General features: G+C 38.6%; 1 protein-coding gene across 4 annotated transcripts in view; it reads right to left on the bottom strand.

The window, feature by feature from the left end:
* Positions 1–27,290, bottom strand: part of TOX (thymocyte selection associated high mobility group box) — a 222,856-nt gene that overhangs the window by 74,698 nt on the left and 120,868 nt on the right. For all 4 annotated transcript variants that reach the window (XM_009473046.2, XM_087735504.1, XM_087735531.1 and 1 more), the window contains exon 3: positions 20,893–21,135. In XM_009473046.2, coding sequence (XP_009471321.1) covers positions 20,893–21,135 — 243 coding nt within the window. The remainder of the gene's footprint in view (positions 1–20,892; positions 21,136–27,290) is intronic.

Below are 27,290 nucleotides of genomic sequence, written 5' to 3'. Positions count from 1 at the left end.
CCTTATATGTAGATAAAGGTTCCCCAGAGAGTGTCTCAAACCCACACCATATTCCAGAGCTCTGTATATCCTATTTGGGGCTTTTGAGTTAACCAGAAGTCCTACAAAAGTACATGTAACCAGACAGCTTGTTATTGACTTTGTTTCTGAGGAGGCTTATGTACATGATTTGTTCAGGCAGCTGTAAGAAATAGAGTGCTCTTATGCAACATGTTCCACATTTGACAGATTCACATAAAAGCATGCAGTGGTTATGTCAGTGCATTTGGTCAAATCACACCCTGTTTTTATTATATTCATGCAAAAATGCAATAGACATGTTGCTCTGATATAACAAGTTCATTTGGAAGAGGGCCACAACCAAAGCACTGCAACAATTTTGTGGTTACTGCTAGGTTCGCGCACAAATGTATACTTTGAGTCCTTTTTTGGTGCTATGTATGTCTGGGCATTTCATAAAATAAGCCTTCTCTACTGCTTTGATTTTGCTCATTGCTCTATAGCAACTGGGGCTTTGCAACAGTGGTTAGTTCCTCATTCAGTAATTCTTGGTGATGTGCAACAACAGACAGGATTGATTCTATGTTCTCCAGCTGGCACAATTGTACATTTTCATAAATTAAATTAATCTAATTCCTTATATAATGTAGCTGTGAGCAAGAACTGCAGACCTGGAACTCTACCTTTTTTGACAAAGCATGAATAATGATTACTTCTTAGGTGGGTGTGTGCACATTCTTGCTTTATTAGATCAGCTTCACAAAAGAAAGATTGCACCATGAATGCCATGATTATTTTTAACATACTATCAAAACCTGGCAAAATTACTGGCTACCTAATTTATCACATTTTTAACCTAGCATTATCACCCCAGATTTATTCTCTTTTTTAAGTCAACATCTGCGATGTGTCCTAACTAAAGCGTGGGGAATCTTAATGACGGATCACATTTAAAACCTCTCCTTGCTCACCCAACCTAAAAGACTTGAATATGTCACTGCAGCTGGTCTGGAGAAAAGAGGTCACAAACCCCAATTTTGAAGTACTTGCTAGTCATTTGAGATGTTCTGTAGGACTGCAATTCCTTTTCTAAACTGCTGTGAATTTCAGGTGTCTGTACAATCTTGAGAGTTTCATACAAAAAATCCATAAATTAAATCCCCCAAAGGATACTGAATAGTGGAACAGAACACAGTAAGTAATATTGCTACTAAATCATCGGAATCACAAGTGGAAAAGAAACAAACATCTGTTCTTCTATAGGTATGAACGGAAACAATGGAACATAGTAAATGAGCATGAAAATACCTCCTTGAGAAGTAGCATTATTAATCCACCAGCTTCAACTGAATAATCTCCTCATAACACCTTAATACTAATAACAAAATAAATTATCTGTTTAAATGGAACGTTTAGTCTGCATTCAATACAGCCTTGTCATCTTGACACTAGTAAGTTAATAAACAAGTGGGTATTAATTTAGAATATGGGAATAAAATATACACTACTTGAATCATCTGAGGGGAAAATACATATTTTCAGTCATCATTTTAAATTGTTAAAAACCTATTAGACAGTAAGATCACAGTAAATACACAACTTCAATATGCTCTAATTCTGTGCAATTTATGAGATTTAAGCAAATATCAGTGAGAGTTTTAATTTGGATCTCCCAACAGCTAGACAGGATTATTGTGAATGTAATAGTTTTATGTTCAAGTGGGATTCTGCTGTATTAAACTCTTTGTTAAACAAATCAGTCAAGCTCTCTCTCTGGAATTTTAATTTGCACCTTTGTAGATGAGCAGTGTTTCACTTTTAATGTTTGATTATCAGCATGTACTTTAAAGAGGCAAGATCTTACCACTTAATATGAGTTTTCTTTCATTTTCACTTGAGCGGAATTATATTTTAGTCCAAAAGGTTATTATTGCCTTTAGTTATGTATCTCCCAGGGCATTTAATTTGCAGTAAAAAATGCTCCGTAAAAAACGTGGCCATGTTGTTAACTTAACTAAAATCTGTTTGCTATTAGGCTGCCAATGTTTGCTATTATGTTAACTGCAACAGCCCCATCCTTTACCAATAGTAGTCAATAGTAGTGTTGTCAGCAGCACCACCAGGACTGGTGTGGACACAGAAATACAGGTCTAAAATTTCCATGACAAGGCAGCTCACTGCAAGACCCTTCAACTTTTTTAATGCTGTCTCACTCTGATTCTTTCCTGCCAGGTAGGTAACACATAAAGTGAGTCATCTTACCTCATCCTGATTTTTAGATTTGCTTTCTTACTCTAGTTCCAGTCCAGAATTTGAGAAACACTTCTAAGCCAAGAAGGACTTCTCCATCCCCCTGGCTCCCCAGGCATTCCTCTCAGCTGCCACTCAGACTCACCATGCAAACTGCATGCACACAACCTCATTTGCTTTGCCAGAAAATGCAACAGCGGCTCCAGGTTGCACCATGGACTCCGCACTCATATAGATGCCAGGGCAGTCTCAGTAGACCATGATCTACTGATTCACCATGCAGCAGCAGGGTTACAGTTGCTTCTCACCCAGGTGTTCGCATGTGAGACAATGGAACTATTTTCATTGGTAAAGTAAGGTCTGAAGCCTTTTAAAAGGCTTTTATTAAATTGTATAAGAACAATTATGTCACTGTCTTAAGTCTCACAAGACTAAAATCATAACTAATCATCTGGGCATTCTTATGGGCTACAGAAGCAAAAAGTTAAGTTCTTGCTTTAAATAATGCTGTGTAGAAGCCTAAGCTTTGGTCTCATACATCCATATGGATGTTCTGATATTCTGGAATGGGCAAGTCTCTCACTCTCTCTCTTTTGAGCTACCTTTGTCTCATGTCCTGACCAGACAGTCCCAATACTCAGAAAATATTGCCCATAAAAGATTAATCACAACTGATGTATTCCCTTCGCCTCAACTTTCGTTCCACTGTTCTGGCATTTTCCAATAAAAACTTTCTCTGCCAAAAATGCTCATCCAGCTCTAGCTACTGTTGAATGCCTGGAGAGTCTCAGTGGAAAATTAAACATCTCCTCACTGTTGGATGGAAGCCTACGATGAACGTATTTTTAGCACAGAAACAAGTAGTGAATGCTAGGTATGAATGTGCAACCACTTCTGACCTTCTCTGAGACCCCTCTACCATACCGTGTGTGAAGAGAGAAGGCAAGCTTATTTCACTCATGATGAAACCATGAGATCAATTCCAAACCTCTCCTTTTATTCACTGCATATTGGCTAACTGTCTCAAACTTTCCTTCAAAGGTAAAATTCAAGTTTAAGTCCTAGCTAATGTCACTCCTAATTAGAAAAGAGTAATGACATACCTTATATAAGATTTTATTCCCGACTTCAAAAGGAGCTACCTAGGTTTGTTTGGTGTCTTTACTTTGAAGAAAATGTCTTTTATTACTTATTTTAGTACAACACATTAAAATCAAATATCTCCTGTAGCAAAACGATTCAAGTCCCTGGAACTCAAATAATTTTCTAATAAAAAATGCATGAGACAAATAAATGCACTTTATGTTCCACAAGAAAAGGCAGTTTCAACAGGCTAATGCTCAGAGAAAATTCATTTTATCAACCAGCCATTTCATTCTTTGGTGCTGTTACAAGCTCCTCGCGGTTGCTAAGCAACCATAATTCATCGTACCTTTTAATGGATACTCTGCTACTGCTGAGAACATTAAGGTGAAGAGAATAAATGCCTTGGGTGAATCTTGAAATCTTTCATTATGCATGTCATTCTATTTCTGTAATGCTATAATGCTGAAATGTTTCTGTGGCAGGAAACTGAGTTGTGGTAATTGCATATTGCAGTCATATATGTTTTGTAAGCAGAGCAGCACGTACTTGTCTAAAATGAGCTATTTCTAACATGATTGAAATTGGACTTTTCTACTTCTAAAGGTAGTAAATAAATCTGAGGGGAAAAAAAGAATGAGTCTGGAGTAAAATGTCCTGAAATTTTCAGCAAGAATGACAAAATCCTATGGCATAAATTGAAAGTAATCAAACAGGCTTGATTGCAACACACAGTGGTATGTGAATTCAGTACACAACTGAAAATGCAAAAAAACCCCACAATAAAGAAACCATATACCCTGTGCAACTTGCATCTTTTTAAAACGCATGACATTCAGAGACAGATACATGTATGCTAGATCAGGCATCTCTCTCTGTATTATTAAAACAAACCTCAGGTTTCAGCTGAATGCAAATGATGAATATTATGTACATTTCCCACCTCATTGTTTAGGGCCTTTTCTCTTGAGAAATCCTTCCTTATACCAGCCAAGGGGGCACCAGCATGAATACAATTTCACAATTAGGTCTGTATTTTCCAAATAAATAGTAGAGACATTATAAGGTAAGATAGAGTGCTCAGATACTTTCAATGATGGACAGCACTACAAAACACTAAGATGGATTTGTTTCTGTGGGTTCAACCTGTGTTTCTGATCCTGATTATCTTCTCTTTCACACCTGTGTATACCAGGTGATGTGCTCTTAAAAAAGCAGCTATATGCAGATAAGATGTGAATTAGTTTTTCCTTGTTTTGAATATTAGATTCAGATTTGTATTTAATTTATTTTAGAAAAAAATACAATTAGCCTTGGAGAGAAACTGGTTACATTTTTTTCTACGTACCTTTTAACTTCACTTTCCTCTTTACATGTCTGGGTTTGTCATTGGAAATGCTACGGGACAAGCAATATTTTCAGTTCTCTTCTCAACCATTTACAGCACTCCCCAAACAGAGGCTGGTGACCTCAAACTTATCTTGAAGCTGCATGGGCAGTAATCCTATGTTGTGCAGGAAGGACCAGTAGGAGAGCTGTTACAGCCCTATCTGTTTTAATGTTGGAAGGGAAGGACAAAGTCGAACCTTTTGCATATCCTATCAATTGTAGTTGAGGAGAGATTTAAAATTTCCTTTGCTAATCTATTTTTTTTACATGACTGCTGAATTTCTGAGTATTTTGGCAATACAATTCTTTCATCACATTGCATGAAGGTGGAAGACCTCTTTCTCTGAGAAACCTTTTGAAAGCTGTTCCTCAGGGAAGTGATCTGGAGGAAAAGAGGAAGATGTTGCATATATGCACACAGACGAAGAGAAGAAACGGATAAGGTTGCAGGATGGAGTAAGAGACTTTGCATCAATCTACTCTAAAGTGCTTGACTTGTTGAACAGCACAAGGGGAAACCAACACACACTAGTGACAGGAAAAGTAAGAAAGAGTTAACAGGTTCCAAATCAGGGATAATGCAAAGTTAAAATAAATGCATAAATATGTCAAACCAATTTATTTCTTTCCATTTTTTTCTTCTTCTCAAGTATTCATACAACTCCACTTTCCACCAAAAGACAGCATACTTGACTTTTCTTTCCCCCTCTTTGAAAGTGTACTTGACTTTTCTTTCCCCTTCTTTTTTTCTCCTTCCCTCCTTATTCTTTCTTTTGTCTACTACTAGTGACAAGAAACAAGAATGTATGTTTTATAACCACTGCCTGATTATTTTCCAGTAAGGAAAATGTTACCTTTCCTCAAACCACTGATGTTTCCTCCAAAAAGTCCACCGAAGTAGAAGGGTGAGATAAAGGAGCAGTGGCTTAGTTGTCTGATTTTCAAAGACTGTTTCACCCTTGTAAATATAATTTGCTGATGCAAATCACTCATTCCCTTCACTCCAAACATTTGCTATGCAGAGTTTCATTAGTGGAGTCTGCATGCACCTGAAGAATGGCTCAAAACTGTGTCTCCTAATCATTCTCCTTGTTCTTTTCTGCTGCTTAGAGGATGGTGATCCCAGTGAGTAGCTACAGCCTGGAAAAGTCTTAGAAGGCAGAATACTGAACCACTTCTGACTGTTCATATTGTCCTAATGGCAGCAGAGTGCAGGCCACAGTTTGCTTTCACTTGGAGGGGTGTCCAGTACACCTGGAACCGACTGCCCCAGAGGTGGAAACACAGCCCCACCATTTGCCATGGACTGATCCAGACTGCAATGGAACAGGGTGAAGCTTTGGAATACCTGCAATACACTGATGTTTTAGTTGTTGCCATTGCAATGAACTCTTCCCCTTGCTCCTAGCCTGGCTAGCAACAAGGGGTTCTTGCTATAGTAATTCCTATAACACAGCCACAGTTGCTTTGAGGTGCACCCGTTCCAGCGTGGCCTTCTCCATGGGCCATGAGGCCTTCAGAGATATACCTTCTTCGGCGTGGCCTTACCCATAGCCACAGTCGCTTCAGAAATAAACCTGCTCCAACATGGCCTTACCCATAGCTGCAGTCCCTCCAGGGGCGTGCCTGCTCTGTTGTGGGCCTATCCATGGCCACACGCTTTGAGATGGTCCAGCATGACCTCATGCACAGCCACAGGTGCTTCAAGGTGTACCTCCTGCAGAGTAGACTTACACTTGGGCCACAATCCCTTCAGAGGTACACCTGCCACGGCACAGACATAACCACGGCCACAGACGCTTCAAGATGTACCTGCTCTGGTGTGGACTCATCCACAGGTCATAGTCCTTTCGACTCAAGTTCACAGTGGAGTTCCAGCCTGTCCAGTACAGCACCACAGAAACAGCAGCGATGCCCTGGCCATCTGCCAGCCCAGGTGCATGGCCATTGCTGTTACCAAAATGCACAGCAGGGTAAGGTGATAAGCAGTACAACAGTACAGCAAGCAGTGAAAGCAAAAAGCAGCTACTAACGAGCACTAGACTCTAATATACAGTAAGGCAAGCAAGCCCCACGGCAACCACAGGAGCCTGTCAATTAATAGCTAAACAGCAATAACAGCTATAAATTTGATCTAGCACATTCCAATCAGATCTGTCCTTATTTTGAACACTTCAAGCCCCACGTTGGGTGCCAAAAAGGACTGTTGTGGTTTAACCCCAGCTGGCAACTAAGCACCACACAGCTGCTTGCTCACTCCCCCCTGGTGGGAGAAGGGAGAGAACAGGAAGAATAAAAGTGAGAAAACTTGTGGGTTGAGATAAAGAGTTTAATAGGTAAAGCAAAAGCTGTGCATTCAAGCAAAGCAAAAGAAGGAATTCATTCACTACTTCCTATTGGCAGGCAGGTGTTCAGCCACCTCCAGAAAAACAGGGCTCCATCACATGTAGCAGTTACTTGGGAAGACAAACGCCATCACTCTGAACATCTCCCCGCCCGCCTTTCCTTCTTCTTCCCCCAGTTTATATTCTGAGCATGACATCATATGGTATGGAATAGCCCTCTGGTCAGTTGGGGTCAGCTGTCCCGGCTGTGTCCGCTCCCAACTTCTTGTGCACCCCCAGCCAGGTCGCTGGTGGGGTGGGGTGAGAAGCAGAAAAGGCCTTGACTCTGTTGTAAGCAATGATCAGCAGTAACTAAATCATCCCTGTATTATCAACGCTGTTTTCAGTACAAATCGAAAACATAGCCCCATACTAGCTACTATGAAGAAAATTAACTCTATCTCAGCCAAAACCAGCACACCTACTTAAGTTATCAAAACTATGGGAACAAATAGTGGACTTCCACATGAGAATAACGGATGTAGAATCATAGTAGTCATGCTTCAAAGTTTTCCTGAAAAACATTCTGTTACATTTCTTGGAATCACCTAATCACATCTACAGAAAGTCAGGGCCATATCCAAAGCTTTGTGTCATCTTAAATTGGAATAATATCTCAGGTGCAGCAATATGATGAATGCTACTTCTATCTTTCAAAAGCCGTATTACTTTCTCTGGAAACATTTAATTGCAACTCAGATACATGCTTATAGTTGATCAAATCTACAGTTCCTAAAGTTAAGAAAATTTATGCTTAGGTAATTCCACATTTCCTCTGGGGCAAACCTGCTTTGGCCAATGTCATGCAGTTTTAACAAGGGTCAAAAATAATAAAATAAAAGAATGCTAAATTAATATTTTAAGCTTCACTGTGAAGTAAAGAAAGAGGATACTTAATAACATTTATCAAACTAGGAAGAGAACAGCAAACTGAGACCTAACCACTGGAAGGTCACAGCCAATAACATTTCTGCAAATAGAAATGGGTTGCAGAAGCATCAAATGCAAATTACTGTTTGCTGGAGAATTTTAATAGAGTCCTACGTCACATTATAAAATGTTTAATTGTAACCCCATTTTAATAACACCATCTGATTAAATGAAAAGACGCCTTGCTGATCGCAATTACAATCTGTCAAACTGCATATTTATTTACAGTTTGGTTTCCTAAAACCATAAGATAAAAAAAGGAAACTCTATTCTGCTTGTCAGCAAACTATAATTATTGTGTATCCTTCTGTCAGTTTCTCCATAAAACTTTTGGTTCTAAAATGGATCTAATTATAACTACATCAACATTTTTATAAATGCTTGCTTTCCCTTCTTCCCCCCTCCCTCCCTGCTTCATTAGTGAATTCTTTGTTGCAAACTCCAGAGGAAAAACTTCTTCTAAGTAACTTACTTTTGTTTCTCTATTTTATCTTTTCTATCCCAAGTTATTGTTAGAACACAGAAGACTCTATTAAATGTAAATATTATCTATGGCAGTGCACCTTCCTAGCACTGCACTCAAGCAAAGCCACGGGATTAGGACTCTATTGGGTTTTTTCTGCTTTGGCATTGATGTCTTGAAAACCAGCTGAGAAACTCTTTTCAAGTATATCATGTAGCTCATCTTCTACAAAGTCTATTTATTGTAATTTATAACCTTTCACAAGAAACAATTTGCCAGACAAACAAGAAATGAGTCCAAATGTCTGAACACTAGTATATGTATCAACCAGTTATAGAAATTACATCTCAAAGAAAGGTCTATTAAATCATCCATCCCATCTCCCAGTCAGTGCAGGATTTTCCCATACGTACATGTTCCAGTGCTTTAACACTATCTGGCAGATTATTTGGATGACATTACAGGTTTTTTTTTTCCAACCTTCACCCATTGCTTATTTTTATCCTGTTACTTGCAATGACATTCCTTAAGTATCATAAACATCTATTACTTCAGCCTAACTTTCTAAGTAATGGATGATAATAAAGAAATATAATATTGAAAATATGCACATAAACAATTTCATAAAATAACACACTATAGCTGAACCTTCAAGTAGAGTTATTTTGCTCAGTTTAGGTTATGGACTAATACAATCTGGATCATGATTACAAGCTAATAAGATTTGGGAAAAGCTGATTATTTTTCTACTGTTTCTTAAATGGTCAAGTCAGCTGTGAACCAAAACAGTCTGATTTAATATACATCCTCTTGATTATTTATTTCCTAGCTGTTCCATCAACATCTATTACCTATCATTCATTCTTAGATAAATATACATTTTATAAATATAAATATATACATATATAAGCACACTTTAAAAATAAAAATAAAGACAACTGAAAAGATTAAATGGTTTGCATTAACCTCCGCTGACTGATGGGTTTTATGTATACAGTGAAGTAGGTGAATTTTTAAGGTTGAGGATCTGTACCCAGAGCTTGCCTGAGTCGTCTGTGCAGCTGCCATTAGAGGAATTCTCTAAAAAATAAGTTAGACAAACATCTGCCAGAAATGACAAACGTACAGAGCATCCTGCTTTCGGGGACATGACCTTTTAAAGTCCTCCCTTGGACTAGATTAAGGGAGGGACCTTAGGGTTCTTTCTGGACCAATTTCTGTAATTTGGTAAGTAACACAACATTAAGGTTGCACTGAGCCAGGATCCACGAGGTCAGGTTACTCATGTAATTTTTTCCTGTGGCGCAGCTTTGCTATACTGTCTTTAATTATATGATAATCAAAATAACAAAAATTGTTTCAAAACAGCACATTAGATGATATTTCTTCTCTTCAGTCTTGTTACAGCTTGCACTAGTTTTCCAAATGTTACAAAGAAAACCATTTCAGAATTATGACGGCAGAGTGTGGATCATTACTGACAAACACCTTTGCTGACACACCCTTAATCTATATAATCTAAAATCTAAATTTTTGCAATTTATGAACAAATGAAAGCATCTGCTATAGGGCTATCTCTGTTTCTCTTGAAACTCTGGGAAAGCTCCTGCTAGAGTTGGACAGGACAAATACTAGGCCAGAATATTTCCGAAAATCCCACTGAGATTTTCAGCCAGTCACAGAGCTCCTAAAGCACAGTTCAGAGGCAGAGGCCACCAATGACGAAGTTAGTGCAACAATGCTGGCCACAATTAAAATTACATAGGCCAGGCCACAGCCAAAGAACTTTCCTTTCATGTATTTTCCCCTCCCTGCATTCATGAAAGCTGATGGCAAGTGAGAAGAAACACACGTACTATGCAGCTGGCCCGTAAGGCCTGGGCCTGGGAGTCTGGGGCAGTGGAGCATCAAACTCTGTGGTTAAACAGATGCTTCACTTCTCCCTAGAGCTGACTGCATTTCAAGGGCAGGCAAAACAACCCTCGCATCTTTTCCATGGCTCTTAAATAAGGCTGCTGTATCACTTCTACGTTGCATGATAGCTTAAATGTCTCAGCTATCATTATATGCAGTCACTGTAATAGCTTTGTATTAGATGTGTAACACATGGCAGTTAATTCCTGCCTTTATTACATTTGAGGACTTCTGCTACTTCTAATATTGAAAGTTGTCTCTCACCACACTGCTGCCCACCTTTGTGTTACTGATCATCAGACATGAAATCAGCTCCTGGTAATACTTGCGTTATTATGGGTCCCACAATGTGGAGTCATCGTCTTCCTCTCTCTTAAGATCTTTCTGTTTCAGCCTTTTTCAACTTGGGACTCATTTGTATTTGTATTTTGTGAATCACTTTTTATTGGGTTTTTAATAAAGTAAATGTCTTTCTATTCTACAATATAGTACTTGACAGATATGAGGGACTGATATTGCAAATACCTATTTCTACTGTTATTAGTACATATTACCTTCTTAGCTAATTAGTGACTACAAAGCACTTCAAGACACAAGAAAGGTGCTGTGGAAGAACAGAGTGCCACTAGCATTATTCTTCAAATGCTGTGGTTTACTTTTTCTAGAAAAAATAACTTTTAAAAGTTTTGCCAGTGGTTATTTTACACTGTACACTTTCTGTCAGGCAACTTAAGCTGCACTTAATATCCAGATCGGCACTAAGCCTATTGCACTAAACACTTTTTATGCTACTTCATAAGAAAGGGGAGTGTAATAAAATGCATTAAACTGAGATCCCACACTTGAGTATTAAGGCATGTGTAGGAAACTGAAGCTTAGTTACTGAGTTAATCTCTGAAATTCTTTATGTGTGAATGAAGGTAATCTTAAAGTGTATAAGAAGGAAGTCCCACCTCTGAATAAAAAAGTGTTGCATTCTCATCAAGGGCCTGATCCTGTAAATTCTCCACACACAGGGCTTTTTTACTAAAGGACCAGAACATCTAATTTCAAAGGGTTTTTCAGTTTAGATAACTTTTGTAAGGATGAAGTGAAGGCACCTGTAGCCCAGTATCACCACTGTCAAGAAGTAGAATTTCGAAATGGGATATGGAGCAGCCTCATCTTGTCATCCATTAGGTATGCCGTTTCTCACTTTAGCAACTGGGCTACTTCCTTTATTAACTCAAATAGCAAAGGTACCTATTATTAAAGTTACTGTCAGGTACTGCAATCTCACTCATAACCCAGGAATTTGGTAAAAAATTTCTATGATGCAGCCATGTGCAGTACGTTGATTAAATCTGTTGCATCTGCTTCAATAATTTGGCTCTAGTTTCAGTCTCTGCTTAACATACAATGTGGATCCACAATTTGGGGAGAAGGGGGATGTTGCAGATGCTACATCCTGTCTTTTACATTCCCTTTCCAGCAGAGGGCTTCAGTGATTAACAGTGCGATACATACTTACATACATATATATACACATATATATCTTCATATACATTCATACATATATATTCGTTCATATATGTTTATATACATACATACACAAGGAAGACATTTTTTACACTGAGGGTGGTGAAACACTGGAACGAGTTGCCCAGAGAGGTGGTAGATGCCCCATCCTTGGAAACATTCAAGGCCAGGCTGGATGGGGCTCTGAGCAACCTGATCTAGTTGTAGATGTCCCTGCCAACTGCAGGGGCGTTGGACTAGATGACCTTTAAAGGTCTCTTCCAACCCAAACCATTCTATGATTCTATGTATATATGTGTATACCTGTATATATATATATGTATGCATATATATGTATATACATGAGCATGCAGTCTGCATCATCTCCAGGTCAGGGCAGGCACACGGAGTGCCACGTCACTACCTGTAACATGTTCTTTGTCTCTTTTTCCTTCCCCGCAGGTTGGTTGAAATAGGAATGTTGGGTACACACTGATAATTTGTAAGATAAACTGTAATGCCTTTGTTCACCTGACTTCAGACAGAAAGGATTCATTTTTGTGGGTTTTATAACTGAAAGATACGCACAAGCATGCCTTAGAGATGTTCCTCACTCCATAAGGCTTCTTGCTGCCACTACATACTTTAAGTCCTTTTTTGTGACTGTGTCCATCCATGATATGGACAGAAAATGAAGAACATTCATTTTCATATCTATCTTCATTGTCCAAATATAGAGGCAGCAGCATGTACAATGTACCATAAATGCAGTTCAAAGGTGTGTCAGTGAGGCTACAGAGATACGTTCCTAAGTTGCATACGTGTGGCTGAAGTACAGCATTACATTAGCAGTGGAGGTTAAGGGTTTACATGCTGTCCCCAGGGAATCCCAACATGAGAAAGGGCATTTACATACTGCATCTGTACAGACTTTGTATAAATGAAGGGGAGAAAAAATAGAGAGGCAGACATCAAGCTAAAATGAACCTTTATGTTATTGAAAGGACCAGGGGAGGAATAGACATCCTTACACTTTAAGCATTTCTTAATTGCCTTGAGAAAGAAAAAGAACAAGCCAAGAATGTGTTTTTTCTCCTGAAGCAATTAAAAATTTTGTTAATTATCTATGACTCTACATAGGCAAGACTAGATGAGGAGAATTCACACTCCATTCCAGCAGGTGACACTGTCATGAAGCTCTGGGTTGCTGGTGTCCCAACCTTTAGCAGAGTCATGCAGCACATCTCAACTTCCAGCATGTAAATGGCAGCTTGAGTTAAGACAGTCCATGCCATAGTGGGACTGGTTTTGTCCACACAACGTATCTTTCTACTCCCTGAACAAGATGAGATGAGATGATGAATGTAGTACAAATCCATGAAGGGTGTGCAGTCTTCTCAACTGCTTTTGGGTTTCAAGGAATGTAAATACATACATTTAAATAATGAAACAGGTGGAAGGAGAGGCTACTCCACCTGACGCACAAAACTCTCCCTTTCATCTACACTGTGGGCTTCTCCTTCCTTTTTGTCTTTACAAAAGCATCTTCACAGTTTTCGAGAAAGACATTTCACTTCTATTCCATCTTCAGGCCTTAAGATCACTAAGATTTTTTTTGCCAAAGACTGAATCTTCAGAAACATTTCATTATCTTGCTGTTCTCGACAAGTACATGTGATGTTAAAAGCAGTAGATTAAAGTCAACAATCTCTGCTGTTGAAACCCCTGAATTTCTGACATTTTCTGAGAGTTATGTTTTCTCTATTTGCATACTCTATTATCTGTTTTGTTTGACACTTGCAGCTATGATGCTGCTTATGCATTAATCACTCCTGTGAGTACTTCACATATGAGGTGTTGGATAATCTACCAGCCACAACTGAAAGCTTTCTCTCTGTGCCACATTCATCATGTCTTAGCCTGTGCCTATCTGGTTAAAGTCTAAGAAACAATAATATCGCTACACTTTTTTTTTTTCTTACATTTTTATGTAGAAAATAAATTCCTATCAGACAATGGGTAGCTGTTGTGAAAAAAGTTCACCAAAGCATTTTCTACAGAAGGCTGTTTTCAAAAATAAAATATGCCACCTTGTTATTGCTCCTTGAAATTATACTGAAGTTGTTTTCCTACTGAATTTGTGAAACATGTGAGCCACATGGAGTCTCAACAACCACACTCAAATAAGCAGAATGCTGTATTTCCCAGTTGACAGTAAATCAACAGCTTCATTGACAATTTAAAAAATGAGACCTGGAATTATTCTAAAAAGAGTTCTGGTCATTTGTGTACAAATATTTTCCTACAGTAATGAGCAAATATTTACTTGCTCTATCCTTAAGGTAAGTTCTTAGTGCTTACAGACAGAAAGTATAGCTTTACCAGATACTTTAAGACCAGAAAAAAAGCTAAGTTCATAGAAAACACCAGCCACAAATATTCTCACAGCAATTCTAGTCCTAGATGACCTGAAGAAGGTGGGGTCCATTGATAGCCTGCACCCACAGGGTGCTTTCTTCCACTCTGCCGATTTTCTCTTGGGAGGAAAAAAAATGTAGAGGTGCTGCCAGTTGAGGTGCTACCAGCAATGCTCCCCCTACCATGTGTGCATGGACTAATGTTTACTGCCAACAGCCCCCGAGGGACAATGTGACTCACGGGAAGGTTCTGGGCCCCCTGCTGTAGTGGGTTATTAGACCAGTCCTAGATAGGGCACATCTTTTTGAGATGCCTCATCTTGACTTCAATCCTCAGGTACAGAGAACCAACCATCTCCCATAGTACATTATCTAAATGGTAAATCTCTATCACTGTTAAAAATGCATGCTTTTTTTCTAGTCTGATTTTATACAGCTGTAATTTCTAGACATCAGATGTTTTAATGCTTTTTTGTAGCATGGTGAAGAGCCTTCTACTGCAGATATGCAATATACAGGTATTTATAAAACCTTGATCAAGTTACATCTTAATCAGCTCCTCTACATATCCTTTCTGTTGTCTTTCTGATGACAAAAGAGTGGAGCAGACATCAGGAGTAAGGAAAGAAAAACATGATGTCCCAGAGCCCTGGATGGAATAAATCATTGTAATTCTACTGAAGACAATAAAGTTATACCGACTGACATCAGCTGAAGATTTGGCTATAGTTAGGCTGTTTGACAAAACATACACTAACTATTGTAACCTTTTGCCACACAAGGCTTATTTCAGTGAGAAAATCCAGCTTGTAAAATATGGGGTTTTTTTTAAAAAAAGGAAAAGAAAGATATCCTGCAAGAATACAAAGTTGCTTAATAAGAGGAAAAAAATAAATACTTTAACACAAGGTGTTCCATGACCTTAGCTTTATGATTTGGTGGTTCTGATGGCAATAACTCACTGCAATAAAATTTGGGGTAGCAGCAGGTCTGTGTAGCATAACAGTAAATTTTGATGTAAACTGAAGACCAGAGCCTGGTAATGAGGCACAAATGTGAAGTATTCACTAGAGACTAAAAGTATCTTCTACCACTGGCATGCAATACAAGCTAGAAAAAAGTATCCAAGCATGATTCAAATCTCAACACTTAGGTTAGAAGGGGCAAATATTTTGTTTTGTTATGAAAGTTATTCATCTTGTTCATCAGAAATAAAACATTTCTCTTTGACTCAGTAGTTTGCACTAATGCTTAAAGGTGCCAAAAAATTCAACCTTATAGGTCAGCCTCAAGATGAGTCATGAATACTGAATTTAAACTAATATGTATGAAACTGGTAAAACAAAATCTCTTAAATACATCCCAGTATAACAACAAACTCTGGTATGGGATTTATTAGCAACTGCACTATGAAGAAGAAATACTAGCTTCATTCTACCTGAGATGAAAAATGGGAAAAAAAAAGTAGCTGTCCCCTTTCTTCACTGTTATACAGTGCCACATTTTGTTTAAGATATTACTCTCTCATGGGCTGCATATCTAAAAAATATAATTCATGAAAAAGTATAATGTAATTGTTCAGGCTTTGATGAATTGGGGCATAATGTTAAATAATTATTCATTGCTTTTATTCTTCTGTCAAAGTGTGCAAAGAAAAAAGCTTTTTATTGCTTTTTTTTATATAAGGACATAGGCCTTTGTGACATGCATTTTATTTTAAACTAATGCTTTTATTATTCCACATCTGAATAATTATAGCTGACATCATCTACTCTTTGGTGTCCTAGAAGATCTTTAGCTCTAGTCCACTGTTACATATTTTATGCATTACATGAAATAAAATACTTCAAGATTTTGAAAATATTTATTTTAAAAAAAGCAGTGAAATTGTCTGTAATCACATTTTCTGCTCTGCTTTGAAAGCGGCATTATTCAATATGCCAGTGGTCTTTTCCATAAGAGCAACATATTAGAAATTCATGCTGCTCTAATATATCTGAATTCATTGATGTACTGTACTCCCTATAGACCTAAAGAAACATTTTTGCTTCAGTTTCATATGTCCTGCACATTACCTACTGATGTGGTGGTTGTCAAAACAGTTGTACAGTAGCCTTTGAATTCAAAGTGTGCCTTGACTGTACACTAAAAATGACAATAAACCTAAGTATATACATTATGCTGGCTTTTGTTGCCAGCACAAGTAGAGCATTCGGGAAATAAATCCCCTGATTTTATTGCCTTTTAACATCTTTTCCACTTTAAACTTCAAACCCAGAAGTTTGAAGCATTTCAAGAAACTAAAGTCTCTTTTTATTTCTTTCTTGTAAATTTGCTATAGTATACCATCATGAGCCACATTTTCAAAAAGATCAGCATAAGATTATAAATGAAAGCATTCCCAAAATAGGGTTTTTTCCTCTATGTAAAAACAGCACTGTGATTTTTAACCCTGGTTTCTTGGGGAAAAAAGCAATCATCTATAGGATACAGTAAAGAAGCTGAAATGTCTACAATTTTGTTGATAAAATGAACAAACAGTAAAACTCCTTTTATAGAACACATCCAAAAGCATTTTTACAGATAAACACGCATTCTCATAAGGATGGTATATACATGCATTTGTTCGCAAATGCTAGAAAGGTATTTCTTCCGGTCCTTGGAATATTTCAGGAAAATTCATGCAAACAGAGAAGTGCTGGCAGGTCAAGCCCAACTGGAACTGAACCAAACCTACATGGGGCATGTAGTAAATCAGGAAGGAATCCCTATTCCATTATATAGAAACAAACATGCATACAGCACCATCAGTACATTTTCATTAAACAGCTCTATCTATATCTAATTGGATCCACTTAAGAAGCAGGAATAGAAGTCATGTCCATTTTGAAGGAGGACTTTAGAGAGCTCCCACACGTGGCCAATCATGCTGGGGCCGGACTGTGTGTTCATACCACTGTGTGTCACATTCTACACAAATTCTGTGGACTTCTGAACCCCTAATATCCAGATATAATGAGCACCTAAAGAAATCTGTATGTGACAGCATGGTATAAATTAGTGTGCGTGTGCATGTGCCTATATGTCACTTAAGCAGAAAACAGAAATACATAAACATAGAAGCCAATATATGAACTGACAGCAGAATAATGGAAAGGGAAATTTTAGTGATTCTTTTTTTTAAAGTAGTGGGCGTGCAATAGGAAGTCCAATCAATCAAAAAAAACTTCAAAGAAGGCTAATTCCAAATTTAAGCATCGGACACAGTAAATGGCAACAGGAAATTTTAATCTCCCAGCATTGTAAAATTTTTTAGAAACAATTCCCACAGTGTAAAAAATCTGTAAGAAGCTGATCCCTAATAAGAATTCACTGAGCTGGTAGTGGGCTCTTATTATGTGCCTTTAAGCACTTCCACAGAGGAGAATTCTTACAGAGCTTGGGGCAAATCCTGCAATCCTTACTCAAAGGGATTCCATCTGCAGCTTGGAGGGAGTGCTGCACCGTATGAAACCAGGACTTCTAATGGGGGGAGTTCTGAAGGATTTTTAAGAGGGGTACATCCTCAATTTTCAAGCTGTCCAAAATCATGGAAATCCTCATCTGAAAACACCTGGTAGCTGAGATGAAAGTAAAATGCTACAGTCAGTGTACAAACTATTTTTCTGCTTTGTTTCTGAGCTCACTGTATTTCCTTTCTCTTGTTTGGCTAGCATTAATTAAGGCTTTGTCTATAAAAACACCAACTGAAAACCACTCACTAGTTCTAACACAGACAAAAAGGAAGGTATTATTGCTAAAATACCAACATGGGTTAAAAACTGGCTAAAAGGAAGGATGTTGAAAGTAAAAAAAAAAAATCAACCAAATTCAATCAGAGGCGCATTGCACCACAGCTGAATTTGTCCCAATATAAGTAAAATTTGCTGAAGATGTGAAATTAATTAGGGTTAGAGAACAGCCAACAGATTCATTTCTAAGAATAATTTTTCTAAAAATACTCATTAGTGCCCTGAAAAATGAAGCGAGATACATGGTTTCCAAATACACTAAGCGGTAGTTGATATACCAGAAATTATATGGCGCCAAGGGTTTAGATAGATTGGAGAAACTTATACATTATTTTCTATGTGAGGCAATATAAAAGTGATTTAGGCAAGTACTTGTTAAATGGATCAGAGTTTGATGAGATAGTAAAAAGGTAACTTACAGATGAGTAATATCAAGAGAAAAGAGTCATACTGAAGAAAAAATGTAAAAGGTTCTGGATTATAAAGAAGAGCTTCAAAGCTAAGTAAAGAATGCTAACTCTACAAAATCCTCTGTCTTTCTTCATCAATGGAAAGCCAAAAGAACAATAGGGCCATTCTATTCACTGAAGAAGTCACTGAATTCACTGAAGAATTAACTTTAATTATCTCCATCAAGTTAATTCCTCTCAAGTTATCACATTCAAATCAGAGGAACTACACTGCCAAACAGTGTTTGAGCCATACAAAATTGTGGTGTTAATATCCTACCAGTTGTACTAATGTGAGAATTCCCTTAATGGACAAGCCAGTTTGAGTTAAAACTATTGCTAGTTGAAAGGCCCTCTTGTGTGCAAAGGGCATGGAAGTTAGGGGTAACAGTTGACTTAGCCCATGATGCTTCAAGGATCATGCTTCATTTATTGAATGAATCCTCAGAAATGACTGACAAAATTTAGCGCATACTTTCTTGAGGTCCGATTTTCATTTTTTCTGGTCTGCAATAAGTCCCAACAGCAAAATTGCCTAGTTATATTATTCAGCTTTTTTGTATTTGCCCTCGATGCAATAATTCTCTGTGATGATCTATAAACTCTCAAAGCCCTTTGTTCAGAGCTTGTTGCAAGAGGTTAATGTGGAACATCAGAGCTTAAAAGAATGCATAGTTTTGAGCCATAGCCAGGGCTCAAAAGAGGTTAATTCAATGAAATACCGCTTGTCTTGTCTGGAGTGCCATGCATTTCTCTTACTTTTTCAAGTCCTTTCATAGCTCTGATTCTCAGAAGCCCACAGAAGATTTAGCTCATGCTCTTTAATGCATGCCATCAGCTTTGCAGAAATGCAAGCAAAATTCAGAACATTCCCACGAAGTATATTTATATTTCTCTACGAAAATCTGCCTCTCCGCCTCTCCTCCCATTATTGAACATAACCCTGGGGTCAGATTCTGACCTCAAACACAAAGCATGCAACTTCCTAGTAAATCAATAACAACTAAGCAGCACATAAGAAGCCAGCCCACCTGCAGTACAGTTTGTTGGACATCCTCAGAGGGAATGCAGAGCTCCTTGAAATCAAGGCAGTTTTATTTTAATTAAGTTGCAATGAAGCCCTGTGACAAGGCAGATTTTAGTTGTAAACTAACTGTTTTCTGGCCACCATGGCCCCCCAGTCCCTGGCTCTGGGGCTGTTAATCTGAGGGGCTGATGGCAAGATGAGCCTAGATCCCTCAGCCCACAAACCTCCATATGCTGCCTCATCTCCCGGGCTCCCAAGATCGATTTTTTTTTTTTTTTTAGGTAATGTGATGGGGAGCTAGCAAGCTGGAAGCCTAAACAGCCTCAGTCCCTAAGCGCAGAGCCTCCCAGCTCCCCTAAGCCTCTGATCCTCCAGTGAGAAGCCCAGACCTTTGGATCTCTAGGAACGGCAGATCCTTAACTTCGGCTGTCTGGATCTGCAGCTCCTGGGCAGCCCATCTAGCAGAGTCCCTGAAGTCCACTGAGGCCCACACAACACAAGGCCCCATCCTCTTCCATGGGATTTTTAACTCTTTGGCTTAGAATTGAACATTGACGTGAGATAATGCCCTCTTCCGTAAAATGGTCTTGTCTGGAGTGGCTATGCAAGAAGTATACTAATTATTTGTAGAGCCCACTTGAAAATGTAACATGTAAAGTAGCTCTGCAGTTGTTGCAAGCAATTTAACATTCAAAGAAGTGATTTATAATATCAGGCTTCCCAAGATTACGACCATAATGACTATCTGACAGACTTTATAAGCAAATCGTCCAGTCATTTCAGTTGGATTCTGGCTGGCTAAGGACTGGGAACTGTAAAAAGGCTATAAGATTTGGCCTAGAATCAGAAATAACATTTGCTGTTTTCCAAACGTGCAGTAAACAAGAAAGGAGATATTAAATTTTTGTACATCTCTCAGCACATGCAAATGAGAATGGAAAGAGCCTCGTCAGACAAACACAGAACAACGGCCATCTGGATCCAAACCCTGCTCCAGTGGAAGTCAAAGCCTTGAGCCTCCTTTTGTCATTATTTACATCCATGTAAAGCAGGAGTAATTCTACTCAAGGCAGCGGGTAACATCCTGGCTTTGAGGAACTCAGCTGTAAAACCCCCGCTGCCTCCAGAGGGGGTCGGATTTGACATAGGGAGTGCGATGTAAATCCCAGAGCCAGGCCAGCTTGCTCCACGACTTGAGTGGTGCAGGAGCTGGCCCCTCTGAGGATTTCAAGCAGGTCTGTATTTCCATGATTTCGCAACTTAAAGTAGTACAGAAGGGGAAGACTAAAAATGCTTACCACAGAGAGGGGATTGGAAAGGAGTGCCCCGTCTTGGCCAAGCATGTTGGAAACTGTAATTTCAGGTAGATCCATGTTTTGTGGGTGGAATGGAAGGAGGCCGTTGTGGTTCATGGGATGACACAGAGAGTGGTACCCAGACTCTATCTCATTCAAGTGCACCAGGGAGTGGTCAGGCAATGACGGAGGAGTTATAGGAGGTATGTTAAAATCTTCACTTTCAAGACTTGGGCCAGGAAAAGACTGGAAAAAAGAATACAGAAAGTGCTATGAAAATCATATGAATGCTGACCAAGAATAATAATAAAAGTCACATAAAACAAACAAAAAGAGCCCAACTCACATACTTCTAAGCCAGAGATTCAATTTAACAAAGAGAATATTTCAAACACCCATATATTATAACAGTGGAGTTTCATGATTACGTATGGAAAAAAAATTGCCTCTAAGGCATAAGAATCTCTGATACTTTCACAGTTTCCATTAGAAAGAGATTTTTTTTAAACAAGCTGAATTCAGATTTCAAGGGTCTTATTAAAATTTTCCAAGAGTGTTCATCTAGCTGAATACCTTTTTCATGGGAATTGTGGAAAAGGGAATGCAATTTATAAAATTAACATTGGCTCAAAATTGTTCATAAGACTCCCTGCTACTCAGATCAAGAATTATACAGTGAAGAAGCAAGATACTGCTTTTAGGCTTACAGGTGAACCATGCATTTGTTCTGCTACAAAGAAAAACAAATAAATACAGAAATAGTACATGGTTTGTATGAATATACTTTGTGTTTACAAAAATACATTTATGATGTCTCAAAAACACTGATTTTTCCTTTCTTAATCTATAAACTCAACGATACATACATTTTGTCAGTCATCTAAATGAGTTAAGCCACAAAGGAACTGTTTAGTCTTTTGTTGTCCGCTGCCATTAAGTCATTCAACTCAATCTGATCCAAGGAAAAGCCACAGGCAAAGTCAGAGTAATGCACCAAGGTGGATAATTGCTATTATTTATCTACATTCTTTGTACAGCAGGTAGGCTCATTTGGGGGGCAGGGATGGGTATGCTTATATTTCTTAAAGGAAAAAGGTGAGCAGGGTTAGACACATGATCCAAATCAAGAGTTAAAGGGATCAGTTGCAGTGGTTCAGGCTGAAAGCCTGCTCTGCTTTTCTGAGAACAGCCACAGTTCTCATCTCCTTTGCAAGTGATCAGTCTTTGCACATCCCACGCCCACAGTCAGGAGGTTTATAGCACAGAGACTCGTTCCACCCTTCCTGCCCCTCTGCGGCAACGCAGCCCTGCTCTGAGTGCTGCTTCTGTTAATTCTGGAAACGCAAGGATTTAAATACATTCTGCTCCTGCAAAGTGTCTTCAGAAAGGATGAAAAGGAGGGCACAATTTCAAAAAGCAGCTATTAGAAGAAAATGTTTTCCCCAATACGAGTTTGCAAATGGAGGACAGTATGGTGTATGAATTCATGCAGAAGGACAAGAGAAGAATCAATGCCCAATTATAAACAAAGTGGGTTTTCATTAGTCATCATAGTAATACTATCCTCCCTGATGCCTGAGGTTACTCTCCTCTGTATGAGCATGGACACAAAAACTTAAATCAGACCAACAACAAACAGTGTTACGTGTTTTCAGTGAGCTGCTGAACACAGAAGAACCTACTCTAGTGCACATTGTCATGGTTTTGGTTGCTTTGCTAGTTTCCCAACAAAGTTTACACATCTGTTACCAAATATCTTAGTATGAAATAGAACAGGAAGGCTAGACTGCAAAGGCCAAAGTAAAATCCCAAAGAGTGAAACCAACAGGACAGGGAAAGGAGAAGGTCTGGAAGTGATATTGCCATCCTTATGCATGAGGACTTTGATTCTGCCTATGCTTTCCAGCTGTGTTTCTCATCTCCAGCACAGGAGTTTGCTCTCCCCTTGCCCCTGCCCTCTCCTTAATGTGAAGTTGATGTGAGTCTACCCCCATTGGTAAGTCATATTTGCCCTTGCTTTTAGAAGCCATGATGCAGTGGAGTGTGCCTACACCATTAACATTGGGGGCATTAAGCAAACCTACTTATTTGTACACCCTTTCTGCATGCCATACGTGAATAGTCCAAGTTTTACTTTAGTTAGACTTCGACTTGCTGTGTTTCAAATGTGTCTTTAATTAGTAACACCTCAAAAAATGGTGGAAGCAATTGAACTGCCATTAGGACATCAGCTTCAGTTATTAAAAAGGAAGTACAACACTAGTGGCATAAAACTCCACAACTCGTTGCATCATGTGTAACCATATAATAATGTTATATATATTATATGGGTTAAGCATTTTAAATAGACTGTTGCTCTCTGATTATTTTTAAAAAATCACACCATGGTTATTGCTTGTGAATCAGTTAGAGTATATTTGATTCCACATCACCTACCACATTACTGTCAACTACGCTTAAATAAGCTTCTTAAAGTAGTAGGAGTAGTGTAGCAAAGGCAATAATAACACACCAAAACAACATATAAGTCAAGCACTAGTACTTCCTATAATGTTTTTCATTTTTTCCTTTTTTTTAAGACATAAGCTATTCTACTACTTCAATAAAGCTAGGCGGAATCCAAGCCATATGCTAATGGTATGGACAGATATTTGAAAGCATCTGCAGAGCACCCTATTCACCTAACATTTTCAGCCAATTTGGTATTTCCATACTTAGTACGTGTGTATATAACATATACAGACATAAATTCCTCAGGGAAACTACTTCAACAGTAACATGACAGTACTCCAGTTTGTGTTGTCCAGGAGCATGGTTCAGATGCTTGTAATGACTTGGCACACTGGTACATCAGAAACGAATAATCCTGTATACATTTGCAGCAAACGCAACACATCCTGGAAACAAGGCTGTTGAACTGCCTGTGGAGGGAAGGAGTGAGGAACAGGACATATGCTTGTCCTGCCAATAGCAGCTACAGCCTTCGAACACCCTCTCCTACTATCCTGTCATCTCTCTCCTTGACGCTGGGAAACCCTTCTTGAGGAACCATCTGGAGTTCCCTTGACGCAACTGATCCAGTGCTAGCAATGGCTCTCCTGGAATGTCATGCTGTTACCCAAAAAACTTTTAAGGGAACTGCAACACAAGGCCAGGCCTGAGGTTTTCCCCGCAGCAAGAGCTCCCACTCTCAAGCCAGTCATCATCCTGTCCTGACCCCTGGGCTTCCTTAGAGCATCTCTTCTTCCAACCCAAGCCATTTATCTGGAAATTCTAATGAAAGCAGTTATCTACCATCAAAAGCATTAAGGAAGACTACACTCCCTGTATCAAATTACAATTCATACGTACAGCTCATACGTATTAATAATAAATGGTGGCCTGTAGCTTCAGCTCTGTTAGGTTTTTCTTGGGGGTGGGGAGAAAGGTTAGGGTCTTTCCCCTGCCCTCCAAGGGTTTTTTCCTTCATAGGTGGTTTTACTATCAGCAGGGCTTTCTCTATTCAGAAAGACAGGGAATAGTTCCTGTTAATTCTGCTGGTCACAGACATACTAGCAAGCTCACCTTTTCACGTTTGAATCAAAAAAGAGTAGCAGTAAATGCTTTATTTACTTTACCACAGAGCTGCTAGGAACTTTGCCAGTGGTTTCGCTTTCATCTCATGACTGTGGGAGTGGATGAGGTGTTTATCAGCTCTTCAGTTTAGTGGGACTTCCTGGACCTTTATTACGTTCCAGAGAGAAAGCCCTCTGCAAAGTAACACCATTAAACCCACTGCTTATCACTGAACAGACACAGGCTTTAATTTTACTTTATTATAAAGAGGATTTTCATTACACCTGTGTTTATTATAAGCAGATTTCGGTATATTTCAGATGGGAGCTACACAGTGGGAACCTCAGAACTGAGCATCCTGAAATTTGGGCTATTTACAGACATGAAACTATGAAAAAGCTGTCTGAATCAAGGATGTCTTCCCAAATCTAAAGGGCAATATTTATGTTTCGGGTTAAATATTAGGGACATTTCTGCCTCAAATGATGGAAACTTCATAAAGCAGATGATCTTTGAGATGCCCACTCTGAGATCAAGAGACCTCATTATCTATGCCACCTTAGCCTACAATTTTAGTTGAAATTTAGTTGAATTTTAGAAAAGCTTGCCAGAATAAAATATGAACACTTAACCTTGATTTCACTGTCCAGCCCAAGTCCAAGCTTTTGTTCCTGAACAATGACCTTGTTGGTCCCCTCCAATTTATTTTCTATGCCACTTAGCCTGGCCAAATCCAGCAACAAGCTATGGAAGGGGGGGGCAAAACTGTGGGTAGGGAGGTGTATGTCAACGATCAGTTCTTTACTTTAGCAACATGTAACTCAAATTAGGGCTAAGCATCCTGCTGTGCTAATAACACACACACACACACAAAATTCTAGTATTTATTTTCGAGGAACCCAGATACTCATTGTTATCAGAAAAATAAGGGAAATGCTTGCACAATCTGCTGCATAAGAACTAAGGAAAAGGGAGTAAGGAGAAAGAAGGAAATAAAAATAAAGCCCCTTCACTTAAGTACTCTACAGTGATGACTGCATATTGGCCAGCAAAACTTACTTATGTTTCAAAATAATTTTAATAAACTTTAATCAGAGAAGGGAAACCAAAGGAGATACCTCCAACAGACTGACCACAAGAGGCAGCAAGCATTCAAACATCCAATATAAATCCCTCTGGAAAGAGCAGAATTGTTACTATATGGCAACACAGAAGACAACATACGTTAAGTAAGTCTAGTTTGTGGGCTCAGTGATTGCGTCAGTCACCATGCATATACTCAACAGAATCTGGTATTAGCAACAGTTCCTTAAAAATTGGGAATTTGCCTATAGATATTTAATTTAAATGAAATGAATGGTACTGCCAACTATGTAGAGCGTGTCTTAATTTTTCATTTGCACCAAGGCTTCTGCATCTGAACTGTGGAAAGATGCCAGTTTTTAAAAGATAGATGCTTCAGGCTGTCTCCTCTTCTATTATTGAACACATTGTTACATAACTGAAATACTTATGAATCAAGAGTAATGTAAAAACAATGAGCTCATTAGAAGAGGGAAAACAGCAACGTACCTTATGCACATTTGAAAGTTATATTTGACAGCAGATATTTCTAAGAGTTTTAATAGCATCAACCTTATCTCTAATTTCTAAATGGAGGACCTTCAGAAGCAAGTGTTTTTCAGCTTCTTTTGTCTCTGCATGAACAAGGCTTGATAGCTTGAGACTATAATGCATTACTGTGGAAACCTTCGGTCTGTTACATAAATCATCTTAATACTCAGCAAGAATTGTCCAACAGTGCCATTGATATGTTCAAGTCAATGATCCTGCAAACAATTTTTTTGTGTTTCTTCATATGGTAGACAACAGCAATAAATCATATTCATTTAAAAACACACAATATACTAATTTATCAAGCAACAGCTATCAAAAATATATTACAGGGGAAGGTGTAACTTTTTTCTATTGTGTTAATCAATTTCTCTAATTTACATTAGGTAAAGGGCAAAGCCTCAAGCAAAACATTAATTTTCCAGTACCAGATGAATTCTATTTTCAAGAAAGAGAATGTGCTGACAATGATATTATTGATTTAAAACAATCACAATTTCAAAGGTAACAGAATTATGTAAAAGAGTAGACTTTTTTTTTTAAGATTCCACTCTTGAGAATCTTTTCATTAATTACATTAATTTTATATATATACTATAGCAGTTTGCTGGGAAACGTGTTTTCAATGAAGGTTTTAAATTGAAATACATTTTAAAGATGACAATAAGTATAAGCACAAATATAAAAGATTACAAGATCTGGGCTCTGCAAACACCAATACTGTAATCGAAGCATTTAAACTTCCCTTCAGACAAAGACCCAGCTGTGCACTTTTCCTATTTAGAAAGTTTGAGTAAATTTCTAAGAGAAGTGCAAGTCTTTTAGAATGACTGATCAACCCCCAAAGCAATTCCTTAGGAATACCCAAGAGCCTTAGGTACACACAGGGCATCCTTAGACTTCCAACCTGGAGTCTTGCCCCACTCACCAGCACCACCCTCCTTAGCAGGTCCCCAGTGGGGACCCAAGCGTGGTCGTTGTTCGACACCCTTTTCACTGTTCTCTCCTGAAAAGAAAGGCACTTGGTCCCCCCCAGTGTGTGGCAGTCCCTAATAGTGCAACCTCCCAAGAACAGCACTGGGGGTGCTTTAGCAGGACCCCTGCATAAACACGGCTCCTGCTTGTCCGGTGTTTTGGGGATGCTGAAAGGAGGGGGAGACTTGCACCACAATAGGTTCATACCATGCTGCCTCCTAAAGGCAAGTAGAGCAGTTCCCTCCCCTCATAGCTAC

This window comes from Nipponia nippon, unplaced genomic scaffold (assembly GCF_047370975.1).
Source record: "Nipponia nippon isolate SJK-2023a ecotype South Korea unplaced genomic scaffold, ASM4737097v1 scaffold_1, whole genome shotgun sequence".
In the NCBI taxonomy this organism is placed as follows: Eukaryota; Metazoa; Chordata; class Aves; order Pelecaniformes; family Threskiornithidae; genus Nipponia; species Nipponia nippon.
Note: the sequence above shows the minus strand (reverse complement) of the source record. Positions and strands in the feature narration are given on the sequence as shown.